The sequence below is a fragment of the Ipomoea nil genome, unplaced genomic scaffold, assembly GCF_001879475.1.
Source record: "Ipomoea nil cultivar Tokyo-kokei standard unplaced genomic scaffold, Asagao_1.1 scaffold2280, whole genome shotgun sequence".
Classification (NCBI taxonomy): domain Eukaryota; kingdom Viridiplantae; phylum Streptophyta; class Magnoliopsida; order Solanales; family Convolvulaceae; genus Ipomoea; species Ipomoea nil.
Window position 1 is genome coordinate 5876 of NW_017618708.1, and position 23212 is coordinate 29087.

At 37.5% G+C, this 23212-nt stretch overlaps 3 protein-coding genes across 3 annotated transcripts; 2 read left to right on the plus strand and 1 right to left on the minus strand.

Annotated features, from left to right (window-relative positions):
* Positions 1 to 210: 210 nt before the first annotated feature.
* LOC109150718 lies at positions 211 to 1020 on the plus strand. The gene has a single exon (XM_019298702.1). It carries the CDS (start codon positions 211 to 213, stop codon positions 1018 to 1020), a length of 810 nt encoding a protein of 269 aa, XP_019154247.1.
* A 5906-nt stretch (positions 1021 to 6926) lies between these two features.
* On the plus strand, positions 6927 to 17811 carry LOC109150882 (pollen-specific leucine-rich repeat extensin-like protein 2). The gene is made up of 3 exons (XM_019298868.1): positions 6927 to 7186; positions 9657 to 9923; positions 16358 to 17811. Exons 1-3 carry the CDS (start codon positions 7022 to 7024, stop codon positions 17405 to 17407), a joined length of 1482 nt encoding a protein of 493 aa, XP_019154413.1. The 5' UTR covers positions 6927 to 7021; the 3' UTR covers positions 17408 to 17811.
* A 2301-nt stretch (positions 17812 to 20112) lies between these two features.
* Positions 20113 to 20814, minus strand: LOC109150884 (oleosin-like). Its single transcript, XM_019298871.1, has one exon. The coding sequence runs from the start codon at positions 20750 to 20752 to the stop codon at positions 20273 to 20275; it is 480 nt and encodes a 159-aa protein (XP_019154416.1). The 5' UTR covers positions 20753 to 20814; the 3' UTR covers positions 20113 to 20272.
* Between the last annotated feature and the right edge of the window lie 2398 nt (positions 20815 to 23212).

Sequence of the window (23212 nt, forward strand, 5' to 3'; positions counted from 1 at the left end):
TCTCTTTGGGCCATTATACTATGTCCTTTCTTTTCTTTGGGCCAACATTCTTTGATTCCTTATCAATTTTTTTTGGGCCAATGATTTAATATTCTCTACATGAGTCTATGTTATGTTATGTTTTGGACCCATATTTCTTGATCAATATCTCTCAATTATATTGTTGGCTATTTTGGAATAATAAAATATTCCTAATAATCTTTGTAGATTATGGCTGCCCTAACCAAGCGAGAATTTACCGAATTGGCCCTAGACGGGAGCAACTATTTGACTTGGGCTCTGGATGTTGAGATTTATCTCACATCTACTGAGCTACAAGATACTATTATTGCTAATTCCACAAGTGATGCGGCCCAGAAGGCCAAATCACTAATCTTCCTCCGTCACCATCTTAATCATGATCTTAAGAATGAATATCTTACCGAAAATGACCCCTACATTTTATGGAAATCCCTCAAGGACCGCTTTGATCAACAAATATCACTTGTCCTCCCTCAGGCACAATATGACTGGCTGAATTTGAGGTTCCAAGACTATAAGTCTGTCACCGAATATAATTCAATATTACATAAAATTGTGTCACAGCTCAAGCTCTGTAAGCAAGAAGTTTCTGACAAAGACTTGATCGAAAAGACTTTGTCCACCTTTCATGCTAGTAACCTTGTACTCCAGCAGCAGTACAGGGCCAAAAACTATACCCAGCATGCTGAGCTGATCTCTGCCCTCCTAGTAGCTGAAAAGCATAACCAGTTGTTAATGCGGAACCATAATGCACGCCCTGTTGGCTCTGCACCAGTGCCTGAAGCACACAATGTTGCCCAGTCAAACAACACTAGGGGGGCCGAGGTAGAGGACGAGGAAGAGGTCGTGGAAGGGGTCCGAGTCGTGGAGGAAGAAATGGAGGCAACAAGAATCATAACTCCCGCAACAAAAATAGGCAGCCCAAACATCAAGGACAACCAATCTCATCAAACAATCATTCCGGGCAGCAACAAGCCTGCTATAGGTGTGGGTGCATAGGACACTGGTCTCGTACATGTCGCACCCCGAAGCATTTGGTAGAGGCATATCAGCAAATGATGAAGAGGGACAAAACACAACCTAAAAATGAGTCCCACCATGTTGCGTTACCAGAAGCAAACGCACTTGTTAATGCTGATGATGATGACCTCATGAAGTATGAGCTTGAAGATTTTAGAGATCAAGAATGATTCCTTTTCTTTTCCATAATTCTTGTTTTATGTAATAATCGTGGTTTGCCCATGACAGTTTCTTTCGTACTTTTTCAGTGATTGTGTGCTTTTTGAACGAGTACTCTATGTTCTTTAAATAAATCTTCTGATGAATAAAATATCTATCCCTCCTTTTTCCTAATTACTCGTTTCTCTATAGAGATATGAGGGATGTTTCGGCTTTATGCTTGGTCGATAGTGCAACCACGCACACTGTTTTGACAGACAGAAGATTTTTCCAAGCACTCAAAGAACACGAAGGCAAACTCTCAACAATAGCAAATGATAACATTCCTATTGTGGGCTCTGGAAGAGCTTCACTTATTCTTCCTAACGGAACGAAGTTAATAATTGAAACCGCCCTCCTATATCCTCAATCAAAAAGAACTTTACTTAGTTTCAAGGATATTCGGTCAAACGGGCTTCACATAGAAACTAAAACAAAAAACAATACAGAATTCCTTATCTTGACCAAAACGGTCAATAACCAGAAAAAGAAAATTGAAGAACTTCCTTCCTTTTCTTCAGGCCTGTATTATTGTTATATCAGGCCCCAAATTTCCTGCATTTCACATGCGGTGAAATTTAAAGATACACATTCTTTCGGTCTATGGCATGACCGCTTAGGTCACCCTGGGCAAACAATGATAAGCCGGATACTTTCTAATTCGACTGGACATAACCTTCTTAGGACAAACATTCTTTCTACAAAAGAGTACACTTGTGTTCCCTGTGCAAAGGGAAAACTTGTTGTTCGGCCCTCACGTCCTAAGATTGGTTTTGAGTCACCTGTCTTCCTGCAGAGGTTACATGGTGATATTTGTGGACCAATTCATCCTTCATCCGGACCATTTCGATATTTCATGGTTCTTATTGATGCTTCCACCCGATGGACACATGTGTGCTTGTTGTCCACTCGAAATATGGCATTCGCAAAATTTATGAGCCAAATCATTAGGTTGAATGCCCAATTCCCCGATTATCCTGTTAAAAACATACGAATGGATAATGCTGGTGAATTTACCTCGTCAGCTTTTGATGATTATTGTATGGCCATGGGGATTAAGGTGGAACATCCTGTACCATATGTCCACACCCAGAATGGTTTAGCTGAATCCCTTATCAAAAGAATTAAGCTAATAGCTAGACCATTACTGCAACGGTCCAGTCTACCAGTCACTTGTTGGGGACACGCAGTATTGCATGCTGCTAAATTGTTACAAATCCGGCCAACTGCATATCATGATTACTCCCCTATACAACTTGTACGTGGTAATGAGCCAGACATTTCTCATTTGCGTGTCTTTGGTTGTGCGGTTTACGTACCTATACCACCTCCACATCGTACTTCGATGGGCCCACATCGTAGGTTAGGTATTTACATTGGGTATGAATCCCCATCTATAATTAAATACCTTGAGCCCATGACAGCAGATCAGTTTACTGCAAGATTTGCTGACTGCATGTTTGATGAAGATCATTTCCCGGCATTAGGGGGAGAGAAAAGCCCAGCTTTGGAAAAATGCCAGAAATTTTCATGGGATGAAAAAGATCTTCAATACCTTGACCCACGTACTAATCAAACTGAACTTGAAGTTCAGAAAATAATAAATTTGCAAAAACTAGCAAATAATCTGCCAGATGCGTTTACTGATTATAAAGGAGTAACTAGGTCCTATATTCCTGCAGAAAATGCTCCATCAAGAATAATTGTCCCCAAAGGACCAAATACTAACACCGACACTATCCAACGTCAAAAGCGTGGAAGACCAGTTGGTGCAAAAGATGTAAATCCGCGGAAAAAATAAAAACAATAAACAATCACAGTTACTCCAAAATTGTCCTGAAGACGAAATACCCAGTGTAAATGCACGTGCTACAAATAAATCTAACACTGGGAATACGGAACACCTTCACCAAGATATGATAGCAAATGAGAAAGACTTGGTTGAAGTAAATATAGAATCTGCCATAAACTTTTTCGAAACAGGAGAAAATCTTAATAGAAATGTAACAGTCGTCGACGACCAATTCGCCTCTACAATTGCTCTTCACATTTCTTTCAATAATCTGGATCCAGAACCAAAAACTATAGTAGAGTGCCGGAAGCGCTCCGATTGGTTGAAATGGAAAGAAGCAATTGAGGCTGAGCTCAACTCGCTAAATAAAAGAAAAGTGTTTAGTCCTCCTGTACTTACCCCTAAAGGCGTAATCCCAGTAGGATCCAAATGGGTATTTGTACGAAAGAGGAATGAACAAAATGAGGTGGTCAGATACAAAGCGAGACTGGTAGCTCAAGGGTTCTCACAGAGACCTGGAATAGATTTTGAACAAACTTACTCTCCTGTCTTAGATGGCACATCGTTCCGTTATCTAATATCGCTGGCAGTAAAAATGAATTTAGAAATGCAGTTAATGGATGTCGTGACCGCATATTTATATGGGTCATTAGATGCTGACATATATATGAAAATACCCGAGGGCATCCAAAATCCTTTATGTAAAGGAAAAACAAATCAAAATATGTTCAGCGTAAAATTACAAAAGTCATTATATGGCTTAAAACAATCAGGAAGAATGTGGTTTTATAGATTGAGTGAATTCCTCTTAAAACAAGGATATAAGAATAACGATATCAGTCCTTGCATCTTCACTAAGAAATCATCTGATGGATTTTGTATTATATCCATTTATGTAGATGATATAAACATCATAGGGACATGCAAAGATGTCAAGAGGGCATGCTTATGTTTAAAGGAGGAATTCGAAATGAAAGACTTGGGAAAAACCAAGTTTTGTCTCGGCCTGCAGATCGAGCACCTCCCTGAAGGAATATTCATACACCAATCCAAATACACAAACAAATTATTGGAGAGATTCTACATGGATAAGTCACATCCACTTAGTACTCCAATGGTAGTCCGATCACTTGAAGTTGATAAGGACCCGTACAGACCTAAAGAGGATAATGAGGATATTCTAGGACCAGAAGTTCCCTACTTAAGTGCCATTGGAGCACTTTTATATCTTGCCAATAACACTAGACCTGATATTGCCTTTTCAGTAAACATGCTAGCTCGTTTTAGTGCTGCTCCAACCAGAAGGCATTGGAATGGCATAAAACATATCCTCAGATATTTACAAGGTACAAAGGATCTTGGACTTCTATTTAAAAGAAACCAAGACACCACATTAGTGGGATATGCGGATGCTGGTTTTATGTCTGATCCGCATAATGCTAGATCTCAGACTGGATTTGTATTCCTATCTGGAGGTACTGCTATCTCATGAAAATCAGTTAAACAGACACTAGTAGCTACCTCATCTAACCACTCTGAAATCATTGCTTTATACGAGGCCTCAAAAGAATCTGTATGGTTGAGGTCACTAATACATAATATTCAAGACTCGTGTAGAATAATGAGTATTAGAAAGACCCCCACTGTCCTTTATGAGGACAATGCAGCATGTGTTGCACAAATGAGTAACGGATATGTTAAAGGTAATCTCACTAAACATATTGCACCAAAGTTCTTTTATCCACATGAGCTCCAGAAGAGTGGTGACATACAAGTTCAAAAGGTTCAATCAAGCGAAAATCTAGCAGATTTATTTACTAAGTCCTTACCTACTTCTACCTTTGAGAAATATGTTTACAAAATCGGTATGCGGAGGTTAGAAAGGTTGTTGTCTTCAGGGGGAGCAACAACATCTCGGTGCACATAAATTATCGGTCTAGAAGACAAACAACTCTTGCGAATCCTGAAGATTAAACCCAGAAGGTTATAGTTGTACTCTTTTTCCCTTAACTAAGTTATTTTTTCCCACTGGGTTTTTCTTAGTGTAACGTTTTTAATGAGGCAACTAATGCAACACATGATTATCCACACATCATGTACTCTTTTCTCGACTAGGTTTTTCCCACAGGGTTTTTCTAGCGAGTTTTTAACGAGGCATGATTATGGCAAATAATGTCCAAGGGAGAGTGTTGTAAAATCTAATTATGGACATTATTCTAGCATTAATGATTTGATTTGTAATAGCTTGATATTTATGGTATGATTCTAGAATAGCTGTTATATATATGATGTAATGCTGTACATAGAACTTCAATGAAATAATAAGAATCCTTTTCTCTGTTCTTCATTGTCTTCTTACTGTTCCTATTGTTCTTCGTTCTTCAAGAGCTAAAGGCTTTCAAACCTGCAATACAACAGAAATCATTGATTTTTTTTATTTCCATTCGTTGTTGAGACAAATTATTTTGAGAGTTTGTCAATGACAATTGCTGTCAATAGATGATGATAATAAATAATTCAAAATATAAAGTTACAATAGATATTATTATAATAATATAGTAAAAATTAACTTACAAATTTCTTTAGAAGTTTTCATGCATTGATAAAAGCATAATTGAAATATTAAGTTTTGTTCTCAATAATCAAAAGAAGATTAATTAAACGAAAAAAAAAATTAAACTTAAATTTATTATTTTTTTAATGAAAATAATCAAATGATTTTTAAAGTTCCTGATTTATAATTATTGAATGCTATGTATTTAGTCGGGCTAATTATTTACCAAAATTTATGTTAAATTTTATATTATATTTTAATACATTTTAACATATTCGTAGTATATGTTTAACAATTATGCTAACTCTAATTGGAATGAGATTCGAACTTAAGACCTTTCTTATAAACATTAATAAGTAAGTTAAAAATAATAAATAGTTAACAGAATTCTCTGTTAATAAAGTTTAACTAACGGAATTTAAGGTTATTTAAGGAAAGAAAATAATTATTCGCTCTTATTAGAATTTTATATATATATATATATATATATATATATATATATATATATACACGTTAAACAAACTAAAACATTAATCCTTTATATAATAAAGCTATATGGTTTGGGAAATAATTAATGTTACAATTAATGCCACAACATCTTTTATTATTATAAAAAAAAAAAAGGCACAGCATTTAAAAAATAAAATAGCTATATATTATATAATCATATAAAAATGTGTTCAATTAGAGTTTAAATTTACACATACAAAATTTGAAATTTGATTTCTAAATGTAATTATTTTAGTTATTATTCGTATTGTGAAAATTATAATATAGATGAAATACAATTAAGAATAGATCAATGTAATTATATAGATTCTCTCTATAAGTTTATTTGAATATGTACATAATTAGAGATTATATTAATCATACAAAATTATAATTATAATTTTAATTTTAATTGTAATTTTGTATTCTATAAAAATAATAAATACTTGACCAATGGAAGCTCAAAAATATTATTATATTAAATAATTTAAAATATTTTAATTTTTCTATTTTTTATTTATATTTATAATAACATAATTTTTTTCCGTGCATCGTGCGGGTGAATTACTGGTTTTTAAATATAGAAGAATCTAATATTATTTACTAAATTATTTGAATGATTTAACGGGACGGACCAGCCTGCGTCAACACCTCTACCTATATCCATATAAAGAAAGGGAAAGTAATTATGAATTGTAAGGATGAATCAAAACACTTACGTTACATCATCATAATCCGTAGACTAAAAAAATAGAAGAATGGAATGAAGAAAGCCGAAAGGTATTCTTTTTTTTTTTTTTTTTTGAAGGTGTATAATACTTATTTAATTAAATAATAATAAATAAATAACGGAAATTGGCGGCTGTTATACACTCTTGCTTCTGCGTCTCGGCAAAGCGAGAGAGAAGAGCGCAGGAGTCAGGACTAGAAGGTACTACTTGGAAGCAATGAAAACTACAGAGTTCATGGACAAGCAAGTCATGGAACTTTCTGAATCCCAATTTGAAGATCACTCCTTTCGTTTTCTTGAAGCCGACACTGATGATGACGAAGAAGAAGCAGTTGATCAGTTTCGATTACACCGTAATCGCCATTACGGAGCACCTCTAACAGTAATTCAACTTTTTCTGTATGCATAAGCACCGCGTTTACTTGAATTCTCGAAATTAATAGATTTTATGTGATGGATATGTGCTAGAAGGGAAGATTGTATGGTTTTTTTTGTGGTTTGGCCTTCTGAATTTCTCCTCTGACTTGTTCATTCTCCACTTCTTTTTGTAGTTGTTCGGTTAGGAATTGAATTTTTTGCTAATAGTTTTTGCTGTGCTCATCTGAGGGTAAATACTAGCTGACATCAGAGGTCTAACCTAGCAGGTTCGAGTCCCATCCCAATCGGGATGTTAGCATATTATGTTGAGTAGATACTATAAGTAGGTTAGATTTTGTATAAAAAAATATTAAATTCTATGGATTGATAGTTTATGACTTTGATCCTTATAAACTAAAGTCATAAAAGTTTGATTGTAAATGCTTGTTCTGGGAATTAGGAATAATGCCTCTACTGGCTAACAGGCTTAGAATTACTCTTCAGGAGTCTGAATCTTAATAGTTACCTACTTGTGTTTTAAATTGAGTGTTGATAATTCTGATGCTTTATTCTTTAAAGCTAACAAGTTCAGCTATTTTAGTGTTGAATTCAATTATTTAAGGTTTATTAATTGTTAACAAAGTTTTGGAAATTGCTCCGGTTAAGGTATATTGACTGCCGAAGTGACACTTCTGTACTGTGAGTTTAAGATTTGTTCAGGATTAAAATTGGTAACTTTGAGTGCTGAGATCTAAAGCACTGCTTCTCTTCAACTTAACACAAACCTGCGATGATGTCATCTACAAAAAAATCAAGTTTGCCTTCTTATGTCAATTTCAGCCATGTTTACGTGTAGCCCTAAATATAAGCTACTGAACCCTCTTGATAAGGGTTGCTTGTCATTATGTTATAACAAAGTTCTTTCAAATCCCACTTACTGTATCAGAAAATTTCCAGAAAAATCATTTGCAATAATGTAACTATGTTAGACCTGATTTTTGGGATATTGTTGTCAATACCTTGCATCCACTTTTGTAATGCTATGCATCATTATTTCTCAAACTTTATATCTAAAGATTAAAGAAGATTGTAGAATGCAATAACTGGCAAGGTTTGTTTACATTATCTTCATCTACTTCATCACCTTTTATTTCTAAAGAAATAATAACCATAACTGCAATTTTTCCTTCTAGGATAGGATAGTATAGGACTAACTTTTTGATTATATGATGAACAAACTGACTTTTGCTATAGTAGCTTGTCCCTTGCTAAAATATTGGCTAACTCTGAGCATCCTTATAGGCTTCATTGTCTTAACTCTTAATTGGGCTCATATTTGTTGAACTGAGTATTAATCTAATAATCTACTGTAGTGTAGATGCGATTTATTTGTTCAACACCTAGTGCATAGATTATTGGAATGTTTCCTGTAAAAGTAAGAGTTTGAGCTCTTGCTTAATCTTTAAGATTAATAAACTCAGTTATATTCAGTGTTCTGAATTCTCATTGCCAAAACCTTAAAGAATTTACTTAATTCTCATTTCCAGGATCTTAAGGCTAATGAGATTGTTTTCTTCCACTTTAATTTGAGATTTGTTGACAACTGATACTGTTTAGATTTAAAGCAGATTTCTGAATATTATATATTGATCAACGGCACAAGCATCTGTCATAGTTATCCATTGCTATACATATTTTGCTTTTCATCTCCTATATAACTTTGCAGCTACTTGCATACTTATATCAAATTTATTCACGATTGCATGCTTACCTCAAATATAAACAAACATGAATACACAAATTCATTTCTTTCTTGTTCTCACTAACTGTACAATTTTACTTCTTCACCCACTGGACACTTTTGTTTCAAAAATCAAAGCAATTTAAGTATATCATACGCTTTCTGATGCTTTTTAGAACTTCTTCCTCCAACTTGATCAGTGGCATTGAGATCAAAGCTAGTACCTTGTACATGATTTTGAAAGGGAGAGTTTGGTGTTGGAGAGGAGGAAAGGATTTGGCAAGACCTCTTTAAACCTGAATTGGTTGGACTATGTATTAAAGGAGAGAGAAATTGAAGTAGGGAAATAGTTTCAACTTGATCTCTTCTTATATCTTTTTTACGCGAGGTTGATCTTGACACTTGGTGTGGGGAAGGATGAGGAAAGGATTGGCAAGACTTCTTTAGACCTGAATTTGGGCTGACTACGAATAGATTCATCACCCCCCCCCCCCCCCCCCCCAAACACACACACACACACACACCAAAAAAAAAAACCGAAGGGAAGGAAATGATTTCAACTTGATCTGGCTAATCTTGAATGATTGCTGTACTTGGATGCGAAACAATTACTTGAAGGTGTAAGAATCACTAACGTTATGATCCCTTTTTGGATGCCAAATGTTAAACTTTATTGTAAAACTACATGATGCTATTGCATATATTGCCGTTCATTTCTTTGAACTTTAACTTGTTTCTTTTGGTGATACTCTAGAGTTCAAGTTCTTTGGACCAGATTGGTTCTACAAAAACCACCAACAAAAGCAATAATATGTCAATGGTTGCAGAGGTTGACCGGATAATGAAGGAGCTTTCTAATAAGCTTCTACGTGCAATTGAAGATCTCAGTGGGAGACTTTCTCAGCTGGAGAGTAAAATGCATTATCTTGAGAATTCCATGAACGATTTGAAGGTTTCCATTGAGTATGATCATGGAAAGACAGATGGAAAGCTGAGGCAACTAGAAAATATTCTGCGAGAGGTACCCTTCCATCGTTTAAATCTTATAAATTTTATGTTTATACCCATCCTGTTATTTTCAGTTCCCTAATTTAAGTCAAAAGTTAGTAGAATTTGTTTTGAGATAGAGACTCTAAATGTATAGTGGCTTCCCCATTTTCTTTATTTAGTAACTTCTACTTTAGGATTGTTTTCTTAAAAACATGAATTCTGAGTTTAACCCTTTCAGTTAAACAAGCTTTGCGTTACTTGATCTTCTAGAACTTAGAAAATCCTGGTCAAATTCCCTTGTAAGAAACTTTTTTTTATCATCTCAAAACTTGGAAGTAGAAATGAAGGGTAAAATGTATGGCCCTGTTTTCAACCTGACAACATGATGTCTACCTGGCGTTTCTGGGGAAAAGAAACTAGCATGTCTCTGGATGGGTTTTAAATTGCTTGTTTCTACTGATTTGTATATCTGGTGATAATAAGAAATAAGTTGCAGTTGACAGAGAAGGTGGTTTAACCGTCATTATCCCATAAAAACCAAAAAAGAACCAAATTGAACTAATGCAGTTAGATGTGACTGAACCTGTATCCAGGTTGTGCCGGTATGATGTACCAAACAAAGAGTCTACTTTTACCGAAACCCATTTCAATTACTAAGTATTTCATTATGATTCTGATATTCTGGCCAAATGCCCCCTTACTGTTGTGTGAATTTGTTAGAGATAAGAGCTGTGAGGAAGAAACAAACCAGAGAATTGAATTAAAAGAAACCAGGAAACAAGGATAAAATATCCTCCAGCAAGAAATAGTCTTGCCCAGCTGTAAGAAGCTCTTATTTTATGATTACTACTGCCTGCCTATTACTAATGGGAACTCCTTTATTTATAATCTCATATATATGTTATAAAAGTAAACACCCTAAAATTCTCTCCTGATAATCTGCTGCAATCCCTGAAATCTGCTACAATCCCTTGGCTCATGCCTTGTTTGTATTCTGGAAATCTGCTACTTGATTGGATGACTGATTCCCCTTTCCTTTTATTTCTTGATTTCTTTCCTTTCTTCTTGAGTAAACAATCCATTTGTTTGGTGCGTTATCATTGCCACCCGCTCCTGAAGTAGCCTTGTCCCCAAGGCTAGAGTTAGGAAATTGACCGTGAAAATCTGAACTATCCATCCAAGTCGCGTCATCCTGGGGCAGATTTTCCCATTGCACCAAAACTTGTGGTACCCCATTGTGGAGTCGAGTACCTAGAATATCCTTAGGAATATACCCTTGGTCTTCTACTGCCATGTCTGCTGGAAGTTCAGTGATTGCAGGGTGGTGGCCCGTGACACGCCTAAGTTGTGACACATGAAACACGGGATATATTCTGGCTGAAGTTGGTAGTGCTAGCTTGTAAGCCACTGCACTTAGTTTCTTCTCAATAGTGTATGGCCCATAGTACCTTGGAGCGAGTTTCTGGTATATGCGACGTTGTACTGATGATTGGCGATGCGGCCGAAGTTTTAGTAAGACATTGTCACCTTCTTCGAACTGCATATCGCGTCGTTTAGTATTTGCCGCCTTTGTCATACGGCTTTGTGCTTGCCCCAAATTGTGATGAAGTTGTCTTAGAAGCTCATTTCTATCAATGTGTTCCTCAGCCACTGCTGCTACCTTGAATTCTCCTGGTAAGTACTGATGCAAAGTCGGAGGGGGTCGCCCATATACGGCAAGAAAAGGTGACATCCCGACAGCCCCTTGAAACGAAGTATTGTACCAATACTCGGCCCAATGAAGATATCGTCCCCATTGTTTGGGTTGTTCAGAAGCAAAGCATCGCAAATATTGTTCTAGACAACGATTAAGGACCTCGGTCTGGCCATCTGTTTGCGGATGGTAAGCACTGCTCATTCGCAGCTTAGTTCCAAGCTTGGCAAAGAATTCCTTCCAGAAATTGCTTAAGAATACCGAGTCTCGATCACTTACTATGGATCGTGGTACTCCGTGTAGGCGAACAATCTCCTTCATAAAGATGTCAGCAAGTGATTTGGCGGTGAACGGGTGTCGTAGCCCCACAAAATGGGCATATTTAGTGAAGCGATCTATTATCACCCATATGCAATCCAGCCCATTTGATCGAGGTAGTCCGGTGATGAAATCCATAGCAATATCTTCCCAAGTTGCTGATGGTATAGGTAACGGATGGAGTAAGCCAGCAGGGGCCAAGGTGTCATACTTATTTTTCTGGCAACTGAGGCATTCTGCGACAAACTGCTGGACATGTCTCATCATTCCTTGCCAGTATACACTTGCAGCCAGTCTACGGTAAGTGCGATAAGCCCCCGAGTGACCTCCTGTAGGTATAGAATGGAATTCCTCCAATAGTTTTGGTATCCATGGCGAGGTAGCTGGTATGACAATGCGTCCTTTGTAAAACAACCGCCCATTAACAAGCTGAAATGGTGGCTGACTAGTGGGGTCTTGCTCCAATCGATCCCTAATGAGTTTTAAATTAGTATCCCGTGAAATTTCAGCCTCAAGGACATCCCAATCTAACCAAAAAGGTAAGGATACTGCCAATAACTCTAACTCTTCATGTTGTCGGGATAAAGCATCAGCCGCCTTGTTTGTTTTGCCAGGCTTGTAAGCGATCTCAAAGTCATAACCCATTAGCTTGGCTACCCAATTTTGTTGTGATGGGGTGGTAACTCGTTGTTGCATGAGGTGGCGTAAACTACTATGATCAGTGCGAACCACAAACTTTCTTCCGCCAAGATATGGTCTCCAATGTTGAATGGCTAAGACTAGTGCCATCAGTTCCTTCTCATAAGCTGATTTTGCCAAGGTTCGACCCGAGAGGACCTTGCTAAAGTATGCTATCGGACGTGCTTCTTGCATAAGAACAGCACCCACACCTGTCCCTGAAGCATCGCACTCAATAATGAAGGTTTGTGAAAAATCTGGTGTTGCTAGGACTGGTGCAGAAGTCATAGCAGCCTTCAACGCATCAAAGGCAATTTGCGCCTTATTGGGCCAATGAAATTTGTCTGCCATATCCTTCTTGAGAAGTGCAGTTAACGGCTGAGCTATATTCCCATAGTTTTGTATGAAGCGACGGTAGTAGCCTGTGAGACCCAAGAATCCCCGAACAGCCTTTGTGGATTTAGGATGAGGCCAACGCAGCACGCAGGATATTTTTGCTGGATCCATAGCCACCCCATATTGTGAAACAATGTGCCCCAAGTATTCCACTGTCGTCCGACCAAATTGGCATTTCTTTTCATTTGCTTTAAACCGGTGGGCAGATAGTATTCCCAGCACCCTTGACAGATGATTCAGGTGATCCTTCCAAGTAGTGCTATATATTAGTATATCGTCGAAAAATACCAACACAAATTGTCGAAGGAGGGGACGGAAGATGTCATTCATAATTGCTTGAAAGGTGGCTGGTGCATTTGTCAATCCAAATGGCATTACCAAAAATTCATAGTGCCCGGAGTGCGTTCGGAAAGCAGTTTTAGCCACATCTTGTGTAGCAACCTTAATCTGATGGTACCCGGAACGGAGATCAATTTTGGAGAAGTATCGAGCACCATGAAGTTCATCTAGCATTTCCTGTATGACTGGAATTGGGTATTTGTTTGCTACCGTTACCTTATTGAGCTCTCGGTAGTCGACGCAAAATCGCCAACTACCGTCTTTCTTTTTCACCAATAACACCGGGCTAGAAAATGGACTGGAACTAGGTTGAATAATTCCTGCTGCAAGCATTTCACCAACCATTCGTTCTATTTCGTCTTTCTGATGATGACCATAGCGGTAAGGCTTAACACTTACTGGAGTTGTTCTGTCTTCAAAACAATCTGATGATCATTAGCCCGAGAAGGAGGTAAACCCTGCGGATCACCGAAAACTTGGCAGTGCTGCTGCAATAAATTACGAAGTTGAGAGTGTTGGGAATTAGAAATCTCTATATCCTCATTGTTCGATGAAGGCAGAGTAGTAATCTCCCACAATATACAACTGAAATCAACATCGCTTGGGTTCTCCAATGCATTGACAGAGACAGGGAGTCGAGATAAAGACGGGTCCCCACTAAGCTGTATAAGGCGATCCCCAACTTTGAAAGTCATAGTCATTCTTGCCCAATTTGCTTTGATATTGCCCAGAGTTTCTAGCCATGCGACTCCAAGGATCATATCAACACCTCCTAATGGGAAGACAAAGCAATCCAATGTCATTGTGACAGGACCCAAATTAACTGGTAACTGTGAATATTTGCCTTTGGATTCAACCCGACGACCATCCCCTAACTTGACTCCAAATTGTTGTGTGGGTTCCAATGGATACTGCAACTTGGTAGATAATTTATGAGAGATGAAGTTGTGGCTAGCACCGCTGTCCACCATAATGATGACCTCTGTACTTGCAACTTGGCCTCTAAACTTCATGGTTTTTGGGCCGTCGATTCCTCCAAGGGCTATCAATGGAAGGTCCAAAAATGAATATTGCACTGTATCTGGTTGCAAGTGCTCTGAGTCGATGCGTTCCAATTCGGATGGTTCTTCACCTGCATCATCCCCCTCATCTTCTGCTGCAATGAGAGTTCATAGAGACTTATTCGGACATACATGCATCGGACTGTAGGGTTGCTGACAACGAAAGCAGAGACCTTTGTTTCTCATATCCATATACTCGCGGTGGGAGAATTGGCGAGCCTGCTTCTGTGGTGTATTCATACTGGAATTTCGAATAGGAGGAACAAAAGAGCGTGTTTGGGAATTATATGAAGTGGTGTGATTTTTTTCTGATTGGTGAGGGTTGTTTGATAATGGCTTGGGCGTAGGATGAGGAGATACATAAGAATGGGCTGAAGAATGTTTAGTAGGCCCAGAAGACCATCCAATCCCAGCAGAAGTCTTCTTCTTATAAGAATTGTCATCTTCATCAACCACTCGTCCCGGAATACGACCAGAAGAGAGGAACTCCAATTCACGTTCCACAGCACGTGCAACCCTTATTGCTGTACGTAAATCTGTCACATCGTTTGGTCGGAGGCGCACACGGATTGCCGGCTTCAGTCCATTGAGGAACAACCCTAGCTGAATTTGAGGCGCTAAACCTGGAATTTGGGCAACACGGGCTCTAAATATATTAGCAAAGTCGTCTACAGTACCAATTTGGCGAAGCGCGGCTAATTGTTCAATCGGAGGCCCGGAAAGTTCACCACCGAATTCTTCCAAAAGCTCTGTTGTAAACTGACTCCACGTGAGAGATGGATGTTGCTGTTGAAGCCAACGGAGCCAATGAAGTGCTGGTCCTTCCATACTGATGAAAGCTGTTGGCACTTTCAAATCCTCACGGGTGCATTGAATGGCAAAGTACTGATCTGCCCGTGCTAGCCATCCCACCGGATCCGTGCCATCAAATGTTGGAATCTCCAACCGGCCAGGCTGCAGCGAAGGAATGACCGAAGGAACCTGGTGCAATGATACCGGTGCGGAATCGATATTATCTGAAGAGGAATTTCCGCCCGCAGCAACAACAGGAGAAACACTAGATTCTACTGACCTTTTCCCATGTAGTGAAAAGAGTAGCTCGGACATCTTGGCAAGCGTACCTTCTATCCCATCCATACGATCTTTTATTTCAGAATGCATTACCTCCATCTCTGTATGCATTTCCTCCTGGCTCTTCTCTAATGAGTCAACACGAGCATCCATTCGTGTGTTGGTCATTGCACGGCAGGTCGGACCAATTTGTTAGAGATAAGAGCTATGAGGAAGAAACAAACCAGAGAATTGAATTAAAAGAAACCAGGAAACAAGGATAAAATATCCTCCAGCAAGAAATAGTCTTGCCCAGCTGTAAGAAGCTCTTATTTTATGATTACTACTGCCTGCCTATTACTAAGGGGAAGTCCTTTATTTATAATCTCATATATATGTTATAAAAGTAAACACCCTAAAATTCTCTCCTGATAATCTGCTGCAATCCCTGAAATCTGCTACAATCCCTTGGCTCATGCCTTGTTTGTGTTCTGGAAATCTGCTACTTGATTGGATGACTGATTCCCCTTTCCTTTTATTTCTTGATTTCTTTCCTTTCTTCTTGAGTAAACAATCCATTTGTTTGGTGCGTTATCAAAATCAAGCTGTGAATAGTAAACACCCAACAAAAGAGGGGAGAGAAGGGAATTGAAGTATGTGCTCAATCTCAAATAAAAGCCTAAGTTGATATGCACGCTCCCTCACGTGTGGCGAGCCGGTGACTTTTAACCCATGACCTTTGGCATGGGGTTGGCTCTGATACCAAATTTAAGCATGTGTATCATCTCAATTAAAAGCCTAAGATGATAGTTGGATTGCACATTTATAATTATATATTATATGCTCAACAAAGAAAAAGGGATCCACCATCTATCTTTATATGGCTTTATTGATATTGTACTGCAGAAGTGAAATCAATTGCTTGTGCAGGTTCAGAATGGTGTCCAGCTTCTTAAGGATACACAGCAAATTGCTGAAATTCAATCTCAACAAGCAAAGGTTCAAGCGCCAAGCATCCCACAAACAGAAGGCCAAAACATAAAAGTTCCAGAGCCGCCATCTCTACAAACAACACCCATAGCCCCTAAACAGTCTCAACCAACACCTTTGAGTACTGATACTCATTTGCTTCATGATTTGTCAAATGTATCCTATCAAAATCAATGCCCAGTTGCCGCACCTCAAACGCCTTCTCAAGGATCTCCGGATTGGCTCTCTTACAACCCACAATATCCTCCATCTTACAATCCGCCTCTTAGTCAAACGTTAGGTGCATATCATCAGCAGATAAAGCCCCCAGTCCCTCCACCTGCATTACCTCATCCAAACTATCAAACAGCACCAGAACTTCCTCAACCACTGCATTCAACTCACCCATCTCTACTGCATTATCGTATTCCTGATACTGGTAATGTTCAAACTGGTAATGTTCAAACCCATTTTCCACCGAAGAATCACCCGGAAGAGAGGACTTATACACCTCATTCCTATAACCCAACAATCACAGAATCTCCCTTCAAGTATCCCGGTGGCCAGTTTGCTCAACATCCCTATTCAGACTTTACCAATCAGGTAAAACCCACCCATCATCCTTCAGGAAGTCAGTACTCAGAATTTTCTGACAGTACTAATAAGCCATATGGGTTTGGTAATTATAATGACACAAGTCCATTCTCTACCATGAAAACCTCTGAATTCTCTTCTCCTTGGGCCCTGGATAGGGAAAACCAAAATACTCAGTACTCACATGCTCACAAGATTTTGTTACCACATGCTCTTCCAACTGCTTCCTTTGTGGCCAGTACTGAACCAAGCACTGGAGGAACTGGAAACACAGCCCCTAATGATGAGGATGTTGTTGAAAAGGTTACACGCATGGGATTCAGGAGAGATTTAGTAAAGGCAACAGTGAAAAAGCTTGCAGACAACGGGCAGTCGGTGGACCTCAATGAGGTCCTTGATAAATTGATGAACAATTGAAATATGTACATGGGGGTGTGGTTGAGTGGAATGGACTTATCCATCCTTAACCAAACGTCAAGTGTTCGATCATTGGCTTTGCGTATGGAGCAGCTTTAAATCTCCAGGCTAGTTGTCCCACCTATTAGAGGTGCTTACAATTCAGGGCGAGGGGATTAGTCACGGTGTCCGACGGTGAAAACCCGGAGTATACAAAAAAAAAAAAAAAAATGTCACAGAAACTCAAATATGTTTAGTGCTATATATCTGTACATATTGCTGGACTCCAGAACCATATTCGACCCTTAATTTCTGCTTGCTTTTACAAGGGATGATGTGTGTAAATATGGTGGTGATGTACATAGTATGAAAACTTCTCAAATGTTCATCAGCTTCTTGTTGGTTAGTACAAGTTTTTTATTTTATTTTGAAGGTGGTCAGTACAAGTTTAAATAGTGATCTTGATGAGTCACTAAATTAAATAGTGATCTTGATGCCAATCTTGGATATGTTTTAGAATGTAACATTTCTTCATATAAAAACATATGCATATGTTTATCCAGAGTGTATTTTAGCATTGATCAGTCCTATTACAATATCACTTTCTACACTTGAATTGTTTTTCTTTGAAAATTTAGTCTTGCATGCCAATTTAAACACATTCGGTATCTTTAGTTATCAAGAATGATATTTGGTAGTTTAAAAAAAAAAATGATATTTGGTCTTGTTGGTCTATTTAAATAATTCAATTTCTCAGTTGTCAAAAAAAAAAAAAAAAAATCTCTGTAAACAAATTCTATCTTGTAATTATTTAAATATTACACATTCATAAAGGCTCCCCGGACTTAAAACACGGTACGCCGTGCCGTGGGAGTTGACCTTGGGCCTAAGGGTGGTGGGGAGGGATCCATTGCTCATGTCGGGACCTCAAAAGCCCTCCCGGGTAAAACATAGTACGCTATGCTGAGGGGGGTGGACTTGGGCATGAGGGTGGACGAGGTGAGAGCTATCGCTTAAGCCGGGACCCGCAAAGTTCCCCCGGACTAAAACACGGTACACCGTGTCGGTGGGAATGGGTCTTTGACTTAAGGTTAGCGGGTTATAGATTGGATCCTAGAGCTTAGGCATCGTTCCCATCACTTGTGTGGGACGGGGAGCCTATTTTAGATCAAGAAAGGGAAGGCTTGGAGAGGCTTGAGTCATTAAGGCAAGAATCTACCCGGTGATCCCTTCGATGAGTTAGCCTTTGGGCCTTGAGTTTTGATTGCATTAGTTGATGAGCTGGGAGCTCTTTTCTTCTTTTATGTAGGGTGGTCACTTTTGGGCCGCCCCATTATATATATATAGTTTGTTTTGTTGAGTTGGCCGAAAAGGCCTAGACTTTCTTTGAGCTATAGTCCACTTTTGGGGCTATGGCGTATACTTGTAGACGCTTCATTTAGATGAAATAAATGCACAGTTTTTTAAAAAAAAAAAAAATCTCTCAATTATATAATGTTAAGAATTAAAAATACAAGATTATAAATAATTATATCGAGGGATTAAATTTGCTCATCAAATTTCCTAAAGGGACAATTAGAAAAATTTGGTCTTTTCTATCGATTTAAACAAATTCAATCTCTCAATTATCTACGATTTAGTATTATAATTATTTAAGTTACAACTTACAAGACAATTTTACACATTTAGTAGTTCAGTTATATAATATTACAAGTGAGCAGCATCAATGTGCACTGAATTACTTTGTGATCCTAAGTGACAAAATTAAACAACTTAATTGACAAAGGATACAAGTGACCAGCCACAATTTTGCACATTTAATATTTCAATTATATAATATTATAAGACACTTGTGACCCTAAATAAGAAAAGACACATTCAATATTCAATTATATAATGTTATAAGACAATATTTTAATTATTCAATATTCAATTATATAATGTTATAAGACAATATTTTAATTATATAATGTTATAAGACACTTGTGACCCTAACTAACAAAAGACCAGGAGAACATAAACTAACTCAATCGACAAAAGAGATAAGTGAGCAACTACAATTTTGCACATTTAGTATTTCAATTATATAATGTTACATTTAAGTATTTTGATTTTGCACATTTAGTATTTCAATTATATATAATGTTACGAGTGAGTTGCCTAAAAAAAAAAAAAAAAAAAAAAAAAACTACAAGAAGATAAATCAATCTAACTTATAAAAGATGATCTAACAGACGAAAGATACAAGTGAGCAGCCACAATGTGTATTAAATTGCCTTGTAATCCTAAGGATTACAAAAAGCTAAATCAACCTAACTGACAAAGGACCATAAAAAAAAATAAACTTAAAAAATTACCAAGAAGATAAATCAGACCAAGGACCACGAAAAAATAAACTTTGAAAAATTGAAAAAATACCAAGTCAACAACATGTTTAGGTTGGGGTTGCCCAACCAAAATTAAAATTATACACAATTCTTCTCCCAAGAAAAAATTATACGCAATTGAGTGTACAATTGAGGGAGGGATTAAATTTGGTGTAGCAAGCTAAGGGAACAATTCATCAGGGGTTTTTCCCCATCCAAAAAATCTTTTTGAGATTTACATCCCTACATTTTTAGCAGGATCCGAAATAGAAAAATTGAATCTAAACTCGCAATTCATGTAAGAATCGAAGACCACAGATTATTTAATTTGTCATCCAAATTAAAAAAATTCTAGTAACATACACAATTTAAACAGTCCATTTTATTAGCGCAACAAACAAACATTTAAACATGGTAAATATACATACCACAACGTACTCACAAACACTGAAAAACCAGATAATACAGAATTGAAAACAAAGCAGAAATTTCTGATGGAACTGAAGAACCTAAGCTAAGCTCAAGATCTAGCGCTCTCTTGGATCTTCTGACCCAATTCCCTAATCTTCTGCCCCGCCGGGTGCTCATGCAGCCGCCATTTCGCGTGCTCAATCTGCTCCCGAGCTGCTCCTTTGTTCCGCCGCACATAGTTGGCCAGCCAGTACAGCGACGACAGCGCCGTGATCCCGAAGGCTCCGGAGGCCAGGAATCCGGCCACCGCCAGCGCAATGGTCAGCGCCGCCGGGACTATGACAGGGCTGAAGAGGAGGAAGAGTGGGGTGGCGATGGCGAGGCCGATGAGAGTGCCGACGAAGGTGAGGCCCGAGAGGCCGAGGAGGACGGCGCCGATGGGTAGGAGGGTGACGAAAGCTAGGATTTGCTGGGTGGTCGGACCACCGGCGTTTTGATGAGGCCTGGTTAAGTCGTCTTTGTAGCTGATGCCATGATCGGTGGCGTGGGCGTGATGGCTTTGGGTATTGCGGTAGGTGTTCTCGGCCATGGGTGGCGGTGAAGGAGGAGGTATTCGAGGTGGGTGGTGAGAATTGAGAAATGAGAATAGATGCATGAGGGAAGGGAGGGATGAATATAAAGAAATGGGGAAGAAGACACGTGGGAGTTCAGAGACACTTGTTTCACGGAGGGAGAAATGAGCTTTGCACTTTGCATTACACTATGACACTTCTTTTAATATTTTTCATTGAAAAATACTACATGTACTCCCATTCCATATTCCATACTTGTACTCCCACACTTAAAATATTGATGTAGACACTTTTACAGGGATTCACATGAAAAAAATAACCTATTAGAGCCCGTCACATAAGGGAGTAAATTTGATGAAGTAAGATTTGGGAGTACATGTAGTAGAACTCTTTTTAAATTTCTAACTTGTATTCCTTCTCACATGCTTTTGATGTAGACACTTTTCAGTGGACTCATATGATAAAAATAATCAATTATTGTTTACCATTTCAAAAAGTATAAATAAGGGGTAGAATTTGAAAAGTCTATGTAGTAGAACTCTTTTTCTTGTCACAAAAAATGTGAAATGGCGCTCTCAAGTAAAAGCTATCCCCTTATTTAGATACGATTGTTGATCTACTGTGACAAATTTTATCTACAACTACTTGAATTGTTCATACAAATCATTTTTTCCTCGTAAGACTAAACAGCTTTTGTCCCACTCTTTCTTTCTTTTTTAAATATTTTAATAATTCAGATTTTTAGTTTTATATCCTCAATCTCATAAATGGATCAGCCTCGAGATAAATTGAGACAACTTAGTTTTACGATTTAACATTCATTTAATTTATGGTACCCACTCCATCCTGCTCGCAATAGATGAAATTTCTTATCAACTAAATCAATGATACGGGATTTGTACTCACTTTTATACCAATTCTTATATCATGGACTAGGGTTCACAATGCGATGTGGATCATGGTGCATGTATATGTCTTATGTTATAAAATTATGTATTTTAAGAGTATGAATTCTGTACCTAAAATAAAGAGTAAATACTCAAAATAGTCCCTCGACTATAAAAGTACCCATTTGCCCCTTGAAATTGACGCTCACTTAACAACAATTGACGGAAGGACCTCAATTGGAAAAAAGTTAATACTTGGATGGTTAAATTATTGTCCAAATTAAAAGACGGGGACTAAATGTGGAAAATCAACATACTCGAGGGACCATTGCTGGAATTAACTCTTTTTTAAATTTTTTCCTTTTTTATCTTTATTAATTTAGGAAAATGACATCATCTACCATTCATTAATCAAAGGGAAAATGGCACTTTTTCCCCCTAAGTTATATACATATAGCACTTTTCCTCTTTGAATTATTCAAGTGGTTGTTTTTCCCCCTGAAATGTTAAATGGACATATTTACCCTTAAAATAAATATTTCATTTATTTTTTTCTCTAATAAATTATGACCACAAGTTGGTTCAAACCAAACAGACACTATAGAAATCAAATCGAAATATTCTAATTACAATTTAGAATCGAAACCCGATATTTAGATTTTATTAAAATCGTGAACCGGGACGGCCGGTTCATGGTCCAAACTGAAAAAAATAAAATACATTTATTGTTGAATTTAGACTATTTTAAAATAAAAAATTAAAATTTTAAAAATAAAGACGGTTTAAAATCGCTAACCGGATCTAGAACCGCAGATTCACGGTTCAGGATCCAGTTTTTTCGATTCATAATTTTAATGAATTGAAATTAAAATATTGGGTTCTGGATCTAAATCATAACCGGAAACTTTTAATTCGATTGCTATAGTGTCTGGTTCAATTCGAATCGAACCGTGGTCATCCCTATGTATAGGCAATAATTTATTGAAAAGAAAAAATAAATAAAATGTTTACTTTAAGGGTAAAAATGTCAATAAAATATATTAGGGGGGAAAACTGCCATTTTTAAAATAATTGAGGAGCTAATGTGTTTACATAAATAATTCAGGGAAAAAAAGTGCTATAAGTATATAACTCAGGAGAAAAAAGTGTCATTTTCCCCCTAAACAATTATCTCACCATGAAAGGTAGAGCCTTCTTTGGAGAACATACCAATATTAGATTCTTAGGCACCTAGAGAAGGAAGAAATTGGGTGGTAATATAAAAAAGATGTAAAGATAATATAACAAAGACATATATATATATATATATATATATATATATATAGGATCATATGAGAACATGTGCTTAGGTGAGAACGTGAGAACACATCATGTGCATCCATCTAATTTTTTTTAATGGTCTAGATTAGATTAAGTGTATGCGAACGCGTATTAAATATGTGTAAACGCAATTTAGTGTAAGTATAACCACAATCCATGAAATCAGATCAGCTTCTTCTTAGTACATTAAGAAAATAAAACCAAAAATATACCAGCTGTAAGTATGCACCTCTACTAAATGTTTGTGATTCAGATGAACTTGAAAATCTC